General features: G+C 51.4%; 1 protein-coding gene across 1 annotated transcript in view; it reads right to left on the reverse strand.

Annotated features, from left to right (window-relative positions):
- Window positions 1-4,472: 4,472 nt before the first annotated feature.
- The window catches only part of Pkdrej (polycystin (PKD) family receptor for egg jelly), an 11,347-nt gene continuing 5,171 nt past the window's right edge, over window positions 4,473-10,648 (reverse strand). The window contains exon 3 of the mRNA XM_013025715.1: window positions 4,473-10,631. Within this exon, the coding sequence (XP_012881169.1) occupies window positions 4,473-10,631 (6,159 nt within the window). The remainder of the gene's footprint in view (window positions 10,632-10,648) is intronic.

A 10,648-nucleotide genomic window follows, 5' to 3' on the forward strand; every position in this document is an offset into this window, starting at 1 on the left:
CGTGGAAGGGGCTCCGAGGCCGCTGGGCTTTTCCCGGCGAACGCACACAGGTTGGGGCGCCGCTCGAGCCGCGCGGACCCGCTCGCTTCCCCGCGGGTGTCCCCGGGGTGCAGCCGCCGGGCCGGGCCGCCTCGGCGTCTGGCCCCGGTCCCCCCGTGCGTCGGTGGAGACGGGCCTGCGGCCGGCCCCGCGTGCGCCCCACCTCCCGGGGCGCTGCGCGGGAGGAGAGCGGGAAGACCACGGTGACCTCAGTAAGCGAGCCGGGCGAGGCGGTGCATGGCCGAACCGTGATCCCTGATACATGGGAAGCTCAGTGTCAGGGGCTGGGAAGGCACGCATGAGGCCCTGGGTTCGATGCCTCAGCACCCCATAGGCAGAAAAGGCCAGAAGTGGCGCTGTGGCTCAAGTGGTAGCCTTGAGCAGAAGAGCTGAGGGATAGCGCCCAGGCCCCACGACTGACCAAAAAAAAAAAAAATAAGTGTGAGGCAAGCCCATGCAAAAACGAGTTCTTTACCTACAAGTTTACTAAAGAAAAAAAAAAGTGACCCAGAGGTGTTAGGAGTGAGCTGAGAAAATTTGTCTAAATGTGGTGAGAATAGTTACGTGGTCTTAAAGATTATCAAAATACTGAACAAATATTGTACTTGGCATTTTTAGGTTAAGAATAAGAAGGAAATCAGAGCATTGAAAAGAACTGAATAAAATCAAATCTAAATAATGGGCTGGGAAAGTGGCTTAGTGGTAGAGTGCTCGCCTAGCATGCATGAAGCCCTAGGTTCTACTCCTCAGTGCCACATAAACAGAAAAAGCCAGAAGTAGTGCTGCGGCTCAAGTGGTAGGGTGCTAGCCTTGAGCAAAAGAGGCTTAGGGACAGTGCCCAGGCCCTGAGTTCAAGCCCCAGGACTGGCCAAAAAAAAAAAAATCAGTTGGGTGTCGGTGGCTCACCATAATCCTAGCTACTCAGGAGGCTGAGATCTCAGGATTGCAGTTCAAAGCCAGCCCAGGAAGGAAACTCCATGAGACTCTTATCTCCAATAAACCACCAGAAAACCGGAAGTGGCTCAAGTGGGAGAGCGCTCACCTTGAGCTGAAGAGCTGAGGGACAATGCTCAGGCCCAGAATTCAAGACCCACAACTCACAAACACACAAACTAAATTACTGCTTATAGTTACAAAAGAGGGTGTGCTTTGTGCTACTATAGAAAATCAACCTAAAAATAGACAAGGTTTGTCTTGGCTCACAATTTTAGAGACTCCAGCTCATAATGAGTTGGTCCTATTGCTTTTGGCAAGATGGAACATCTTGATGGGGTGGCTGAGCAGAACCGCCTACCTCCTTACCTCCAGCTTCCAACAGCACCACACTGGGGAACATGCCTTTGACACATGGCCTTTGGGGGGGCATTTAAGATACAAATTACAGACAGTCCTGAAGAAGAATCATTCCTTATGTGCCCCCATTCCCTGGTAAGTGCTGCATCCCACTCTCCACTACTGGGAAGGACATAAGATCTGGAAGCCAACATTGTTTCCAGTGCCAACCAACAGAATTTCAGAATGCAAGTCTTTGCTGGGTGCCAGTGACTGATCCTAGCTACTGCAGGAGCTCAGAGTGCAAGTCTTTGCTGGGTGCCAGTGACTGTAATCCTAGCTACTGCAGGAGCTGAAATGGAAGGATCATGGTTCAAAGTGAGCTGGGGCAGAAAAGCTCATCAGACTATCTCAAAAAAAACAAAAAACAAAACACAGAACTAGGGGCATGGTTCAAGTGCCACTCAGGTGACCAAGCAAGCTGAGCAAGGTTGTGGCCCTCAGTTAAAACCCCAGGATTGCAGCAGCACATATACTAAAATTGGAACAATACAAAGAAGATTAGCACGGCCCCTGCCCAAGGATGACATGCAAATTTGTGAAGCATTCCATATTAAAAATAAATAAAAGCAAGTCTTCACAGTTAATCAAAGAATTTGAGATTCATGGACAGGTCCCCTGTCCCCTGTAGCTATCCTGAGCTAGGAAGAAGCAAAATTGAGAACAAAACATCTTGCCAGGTGCTGGTGACTCATGCCTGTAATCTGAAGATTGTGGTTCAAAGCCAGCCCAGTCCATGAGACTCCTATCTCCAATTAACCACCAGAAAATGGAAAGTAAAGCTGTAGCTCAAAATGGTAGAGTACTAGCCTTGAGTAAAACAGCTCAGGGACAGTGCCCAGGCCCGGAGTGCAAGCCCCATGACTGACAACAACAAAATCTTACTTTCCTGTGTCACCTGGAAAACTAAGAGGATAGTTCTGACTGTAGCTCAGAGTTCCTGGCGGGATGGTGAGAGCAAAGGACTCTCCAAAGACCTCTTCACAGATTGCTGCTATATCCTTCACAGCCTTCCCAACAAGCCTGCTTTGATAACCGTGTCTCCCTGTTAATGACACAATTGGCATCTGTGCTTCTCACCTCTACAAAGACTTGTTATTGCTCCCCAGAGTCAAAAGGAAACCTCTGATTTTCCTGGGATCGTATAGTTTCATTTCTATCAAAAAGTCATTGTTAGCCACCTCGTCTCTGTCCTGGGCTCGCTCAGACCACCTCTGGTGCTTGCTCCAGGCTCTCTCCCATCCTGATGCCCCTAACCAATGAGAGTCACCCTGAGTCTGCCTCACTGCTAGTACAGAGCGGAGATGTTTGTTGATCTCTAGGTTTGGGGAGCAGGTCGGCATGCCCCACAGAGCCCACAGGCCTCTGCCTCACTAGCCATCTTCACCACCTCTAAGGCAGCTGTCTGCACCCCCTCCTCCCCTCCCCACACCCTGAAGTTTGTGGGGACTACAGCCCGCCTCCCCAGGAAGCAAGTGCCACCTAGCCCATGCTTACTTTTTCTCAGTCTGTTCAGAAATCAGGTGGTTAAGAAATGCACTTTGGGGCTGGGAAGGTGGCTCAGTGGTAGAGTGCTTGCCTTGCATGCCTGAGGCCCTGGATTTGATTCCTCAGCACCACATAAGCAGGAAAAGCTGCAAGTGGCCCTGTGACTCAAGTGGTAGAGCACTAGCCTTGAGCTGAAGAGCTGAGAGACAGTGCCCAGGCCCAGAGTTCAGACCCCACGACCGCCACCACCAACAACAAAAAAGGCACTTTGTACACCAGGGACTGGTGACTTGTGTCTGCAATCCTGACTACTTAGAAGGCTGAAGATGGAAAGCCCTAAAAGCCAGCCTGGGCAGAAAAATCCATGAGATTCTTATCTCCAATTAACCAGCAAAAAGTGGAGGTATGACTCAAATAGTAAAGCATCAGCCTTGTATGTTTGCATGCAGCCAAGCTAGAGTAAGAGGTCCTGAGTTCAAGCTTGAGCTTGAGCTTGGGGGTGGGGGGAAGGGGATGTTTCTGATGAATATGCACTGCAGGCAACACACTGAGCTGAGCCGCTCTGTGACCTCCTTCCAGGGATCAGAACTTCCAGGTCTGACCTCTGACACGCTATAGCCTACAGAGGAATGGCCTTGGGTGAGTCAGCAGCCTTCTCCATTTTCTCACCTGGCAGACAAAGCCTGCCTGTGTTGTGTTGGAGAACAGATGGGAAGCTTTTGTCCTGGCCTTCGGGAGAGCAGCACACTACGGTCAGTCCAGGGCAGCAGCGGGGACCGGGTACTGATAGGGGTACAGAGCAGCCACTACCTGACATAGCTGTCCCCCTTTGCCTGGCCCCTGGCTTGGGGCACAGGCACCATGTGTGGCTTCACCTCTCAAGCAGAAATCACTGTACACCTGACCGAAGAAATCTCCCTTTAATTGTGATCAAAATTAAAGTGGCATCTACACAAATGAATCTGCTTCTGGGTGAAAATAGAACATCAAAGCACAGTTTCTTATTCCTAAATCAACCACCAAATGCCTAGGCCCCAGGCTTGAGCACGTGCAGTGCATTTCAACATGAACCCTTGTACACATTTTTCTGTGTGTACAGAAGCCACGTCTCTTGGTTGGAACATGTACTTGGACAGCCCCGGCCTGAGGGAATATATGAGAAACTTCTGACCCCAAGACTCCCATCCTCGATTCTCAAATTCAACGCCAAGTGATGGAACTCACTAATTTTGAGTAGGTAGGAATGGGGGAAGAAAGGCTCCACAACCCGTGTATGGAGGAGTGGAGCTAGGACCCTGCTACCAGCAGCCAGAGGCTGCCCTCGCTGGCTAGAGTGAGTCCTGTGGCTCTCCCTCTGCTTCATGCTGCTGCAGATCCGGGAAAGCAGTCGTGGGGTTCCCATTTAGGGAAGCAGTCAAGATCCCACACTGTGACCCTCTTCCCCCTGACATTCCTCCTCTCCTTGAGGGCCTAGCCAATAGCACTCAGGAAAGTATGACTTCCAAATGTGGGGGTACGCATGGCTGAACCACACTAGACCCCTTTGTCCCCCCACACACACACTGCATTTGGGGGGGGGCATTCTTGCTCATGGCTCTTGAACCTCTCAAGCATCAAACAACAAGGTAAACCATTTTCTTCCCATTAATGTTTCTGGTCTTCAGCCCCAGGTACCGGCGGCTGTTCTTTTCTGGCTGTCCATACAACATATCGTCAAAGAAGTCAGGTTCATCCTTCGCCCTAGATGGGGATGTCAGGAAGCTGAACGTAGTTCGTAGCTTGCCACACAAGTAAGCTATGGCCTCTACCTCATCTGATGGCTCCTCATACACTGGCTGCTTCATCTCCTCATAGGCAGACAGGATCACTGCCTGAAATAAGTTGATCAAAATACAGATCATCACCAGCATGAAGGATGAGAGGAACAGCACCCCGAGAGCCCTGTTGCTGGAAAATTCGGTATTTTGAAAAGCCGAGACACAGTAGGAGAATATGGTTTGCGTGGCATGGACCAAGTTACTGTAGTTCCATTCGTGCTGACCAAATACCAGATAGCCAAAAGCCATGTACACAAAGAGATACACAGACACCACCAAAGCCATGTGGCAGAGGCCGGGGAGGGCGGCCTGGACAGCCCTCTGAGCCAGGCGCACATCGTAGAAGAATCTGGAATACCTGAGTGTCTTCAGAATGGTGAGAAATAACAAGAAGGCCAACGTCACCCTGACGATGTGATCGACTTCAGAAACCGCATGGAAGGGAATGAAGTTTTCAGGATCCGCCAGGTAGAAGCGAATCATGCTGACAGCCAGGAAATGCTTCCAGAGAAACAGCACAATGAGCACGGTGAAGATGCATTTCAGAGCAAAGTTCAGCAGGTTGTACACACTTCTTATGTAGGAGGCTCTCTCTTGTGTAATGACATAACCCTCGTCAACGACATAGGCCAGAAAGAAAATGAGAATGGCCATGTACAGGTAGATTTCTGCTGATGTTTCTATGTTGAAATCAGCAAGTGAGAACGAGTACACGGAGAGGCTGGAGTTGACCACTCCTAACTGAGACACCTCGAACACCACAGAAATGCTACAGAGCAAGCCAGCGTCTGGATTAAAAGTGGTAAGGTCCACCATCACGGCCCATGTCCTCTCATCTAGCCAATTCTTTTCTTGGAGTTCCTTGAGCCTTAGTGAGGAATTAAACTGCTGCTTTTCTGGAAAGAAATAGAACACATATCCTCCAGATTCATAGGTGTTGAACACCCCATAGGAGTAATATGCCCATTTCTTCCCCGGAGGCTTATAAGTAAATCCATTGGTGTTCTTGTCAGTGGGCGGGTCACCCTCGCCTTTCCAATAGCTAGAATAGCTCTTGGTGTCTTCCGTGTCGATGCCATACTCAGGATGACAATGGATTTCCCCAGCAATGCCGTTTTGTACCAAGATCTGGGCAGGCGGGCACTTTTTGTGGTGAGGTTTTGCTCTCACTTGCCTCATGAGTGGAAGGCCGAGGATTTTCGAGGAGCTGTCGAGAAGAAAGGTAGGCTTCTGCTCGTTGTGTAACAAAGGCAAGAGCACGCTGCTGAGCCACCTGTAGATGTCATTCAGCTTCGTCACACCTGTCAGGCCCACGGAGAAGTGGGTGCGGATGAACTGATTGTAATAGTAGCTGTCCGTGTGGTGCAGCAAGAGGATGAGGAGCAAGAGCAGAGCCAGGAAGATGAAGTGAGTAAGGATGTAGCTCAGAAACAGGAGCGCTCGCCTCTTGATCCTCTTCTTCCGCTGGAATATCCTGATCTCATCCTCCGTGAGGGGCTGGTACATGCGGGAGCCTCGGATGTGCGTGATGCGCTGGTGTAGCTGTTCCATCTCTTCGGAACTCAGCTGCACCTGTTGCAGTAGGATCTCCGTATAACGGTACTTGCTCGACCATGAAAGGTTCTTGGAATACTTGAGCCGATTGGTCCTGAAGCCTGACATCAAGAGAATCTTCATGGGCTGCACCAGAAAAATCGACTGACAGAACGAACAGACTGACGCAAAGAGCCATTCAATTGACTTGTTATACCCGTAAGTCAGGCCATAGAAGACGATGAAGAATGAAGATACGCCAGATGTGAGAAACACGAGGAACCAGGCGACGTAAACACACCACCAGGGCAGGACGATCCGGGGCTTCTTCTCAAACTTCATATCCTCCGGGAGGGAACGCTTTCTTGACAGGGCACCTCGACTGTCTTCTTCGAAACTGTCGCTCTCATCCAGTGAGTCCTGGGCCTCTGCTCGGTTCCTCCAAGGCTTTGTTTCCAAGACCTCCTTGAGAGAATCCTTTGAAAGCCTAGAAGATCTCCTCCAGGACTCCCCGGCTTGTGTCTTGGTGGTTTCGTGCGTGTGCCATTTGTCCAAATGCTCTCTCCAGTGCTCACCTTCTCGCATTGTGAGGAAAGGTTGCTTCTGAGGTGCCACCTCCTCCAGCCTCACTTGAGGACTCCTCTGGGAGTAAGTGAAAAAAAAAGTGATTAGTAGTTGCACGGGGATTGTAATTAAGACGCTTTCGATCCCTATCATCATCGATCTGATGTACCGCCTCTCTGGCATCTCGGCATGCTCTTGTTTGTTCAGATTAAAGAACATAATGTTACAGAGAAGAGAGCTCAGCAACATCGCTAAGCAACAGGACAGCCTCTGGAGCCTGTTGAATGGTTTAGCAACGATGCCAGCGAACACCGAGAACCACATGTGGTTTCTCCCGAGCTTCCGGTTCACGTCAATCAGGAAGAAGTCCAGCCGACTCAGAGGCTCATCTGGCCGGATCACGTGGAATGTCTGGTCCAACGTGGTGTCCACGGAGAGCCACACGCGGCACATGAACAGCCAAATGTGCCTGCTAAACACGTTCTCCACTTTGATGCGACTCAGGTACCAGCTGGGTGCCTTGCCCTCGTTGTTGTGCCACACGCGGATGGAGTGGATGTCGCCCAGATCACTTTTCGTCGTGAGGAGGAAGGTGTTGATGCTTCCTGCATACAGAGTTGTAAAATATGGGTGGCTCAAACAATGCACGTCGCTGGTACTCTCTGTGCCCCTAAGTTGGACAAAGACATCCGCCCTGGTCCCTGACCCACAACGACTTCCCGTAAAGACTGTGACCAGGTAGCAGATGTTATCATAAGGGTCATTATCAGGCAAGATGATCACATGGTCCCTGAGAAACTGGTCCATCGCATCCCTATGCAAGGCCCAGAAAGCTAGAACTATGTAGACTAGCATAATGAAGAGCACCACCAAGAGGGTCACAGGGTTTTGATTAAGGTTCCTGATGACGATTAGCCGCAGATCCACGGGGTTGGGGGCCACGATGACGTTGGCAGTCACGTAGTGGGTATGCAGGTGGCGGTAGACCAGCTTGATGGAGCCCAGCTGCCGCCTGCTCCTGCCCAAGCTCCTGCAGACACAGTGCACTTTGTCCCAGGTGGTTTTCTCCCCAATCACACAGGCCCCCTCTCTCCACTCCTGGATGCCGTCCATGTTCAGACAGCGGACGGTGAAGACGGACATTCTCACAAGCTGATTGCTGGGTTCCAGGACAAAGCGAGGAGCCTTCAGCAGCAGAGATATGGTATAATTGGGCGAGCGGCTGTACTGAGCTAGCAGTTGCAGCAGGGATGGTGACAGACAAATCACGCGGGCCTCCTTCACGGCGCACGTTGGGTCAAACAGGTCGTGCTGCTTGATGACTGGTGGCATGTCGGGAGGCACGAGGAAGGTAGCCGCCAGATGGGTAGGGGCGAGCTGACTGCCCGCGTACACCAGGACGTGGAACAGGAGGGTCACCTCAGTCACAATGTGGACCAGCACCTCCTTCACCTCTCTGCTGTCTACAGCGAAGCTGAAGGCCCCTGTGGTCACCCTCGAGACCCCATCGATTTCATTGCTTGGCCCCATGGTGAGATTGAACGTGGCAGAGGCCAGGTTTTTTCTGAGGAGGAACACTTCCGCCACGTCAGGTGTGACCTCCAGCACACTGCCATTCTTCATGCTTCCAGTCATTCGGAACCCAGCCACCTCTGTGGAAATGTTTCCTGGGGAACTTAGCCAAGGGAAGGGATCTTCTGCAAACTCGAAAAACATGATGGAGATGGGAGCCTTGGCAGGCAAGCTGGGGATCCGGCTCACATTCAGGGTTGCGTGGAGACAGTGCGGGCAGTGTTTCTCGTTTCGGAATGCTCGGGTCACATCCTGCTTTTCCACCTTTGCCAGATACAGGTTAAAGCTGGAGGTCTTCAGCGTCGTGGTCTCATTCCCTGGCACTTTAGTAGCCAAGATGAGGTCGGATAGTGATTCCAGTACATAGAAAGGATCTTCAACCACTTCGAAACGGTTCATCTGTTGAAGGATATTTGACAAACTCGTCACCACGCCAGTGCTCAGGATTTCTATCTGCTCTGAGTGAAAGTGCTTGGCTTTTCGCTGATATTCTTGCAGGGCTTGACTTGCCTGCCCTACCCTCTCCAGGGCACGGTCCTGAGCCCCTCGAGTGAATTCAGAAGCTCGCCGAGTCAGCTTGGTGAAAAGCACCACCACCTGGTTGATTTCATCCAACGTGCTCGTGGGCAGCTCAAAAGACTGATTGATGAGGTGTGCCCGGAGGTCGGCTTTGCTTTCTTTCAGTGTTGCTTCCTTTCTCATGTTATTCAAAACAGAAGCTGCTGCATACATGAGGTAACCAGCAGGTAACCAGTTCTGCTTCTGAAGTAAAGAAGACAGCAATGAAGTGGGTCCCCGGGTGATGTTGAGTAACTGATTCAACACAGTCTTTGGGGAGAATTTGTCCAAAGGCCCCCGGACTGTGGCATACAAAGTCATCTGAGAAAAAGTGTGGAGGTTGTCATAGACCCGAGCAAATATCTTTATGGTGAAATTGTTGGCCAACATGCCCATGGGGAGATAGGAGGGGGGGGTGACGGGCTCCGTCCCCCAGTAGAGAATGGCCCCCAAAGTGTTCTCTCTTACAGAACTGATTTCAGCAACTCCATCCAAATCAGAAACTATTATTTTATAGGTAAGGGGGGTGTGTTTTGTCTTAATGTTACTGCACTCCACCACAAATTTGGTAACCATTGCAAGCCCTCTAGTTGGGTTGATTTTGCATTCCCCGAATTGAGGGCCATGGTGGATCAGGAAAGAATGCTTTAAATCCAAGGTTGCACCACTCCAACTGGCTAGAGAGAGAGAAACCCAAAATGTAGCTTCCAGAAAATTCCCAAAGGCAAACGTTTTTATAGACAAATACACATTATTCCTCCCAGTCACTGTTTGCCCCATCCAATCAAATGGTATCTCGTCTCCTGATGAGGACAGAATTGACCACGTGTAGACATCCAAGCTCCAGCAAGTCGTGCAGTTTACAAACAGAGAAAATCTGTCAGAGAGCACTAACGTGTTGTCACAGTTCTCAAGACAGGAAATGTGGGCCGTGGGGGTGGGACCTCTCAGGACTCGAATCGTTTTATCTGAAAATGCCCTTCTGTCACCCTTCCGTATTACCATTCTGAAATGATACACGGCGTCCCCTTTAAGTGTTTCTGGGGAAAGGGTCAGCACCCGACCAGAGGCCCAGGGCCACTTGAGACTAGCCTGCTCTGGGTGACAGACGCCCTTTGCTGTCACTGCTACCTGGCCCCCGGCATAGTTTCCTAGGTGGGTGGTACAATACCATGAGAAATGCTGTGGGTCGATGGGTCTGCGGGAGTCTGGGTCAGAGGACTTGGTCCCGTCCAGGACTACCTTATCTGAGAATTGAACGGTTAGGTTGGCATCTCCGAGAAGGACGGCTTTCAGGTCTCTCCTAAGGAGCGAGATGTAGATGGAATCGGAGCCTGTCACTGTGGTCCTTTTGTGGTCCTCCTTGGCTAGGATCTCCACGGTGACATTAAACACATACACCCCCCAAGGCAGGTAGGATCCGGGGATGTGGAGGAAGTCACTGCCCCTGGCCTGGTCCAGGTATGGGTTGTGTATAGGCTGGTCCCAGTCGGGCTGGTCCTGGACCGAGGGCACGGAGAAGATCTGCCAGTACTGGTGGAAAGTCGTGTAGTCCGGGCAGTAGACCTGCACGGTGGAGTTGAGGTCGATGGGCGCCTCCCTGGACTGCTCCACCGACCTGCCCGGAATGTGCTTGTTGATCCTCACCCTGACCTTGCACAGGTTGCTCTGGCAGGACACCGGGGCGCCCGGGGCCTGGCCGGCCAGGGCCGCGGGGGGACACTGCGTCTCGGTGGGCAGAGGCC

This window comes from Dipodomys ordii, unplaced genomic scaffold (genome assembly GCF_000151885.1).
Source record: "Dipodomys ordii isolate 6190 unplaced genomic scaffold, Dord_2.0 Scaffold87, whole genome shotgun sequence".
Lineage (NCBI taxonomy): Eukaryota > Metazoa > Chordata > Mammalia > Rodentia > Heteromyidae > Dipodomys > Dipodomys ordii.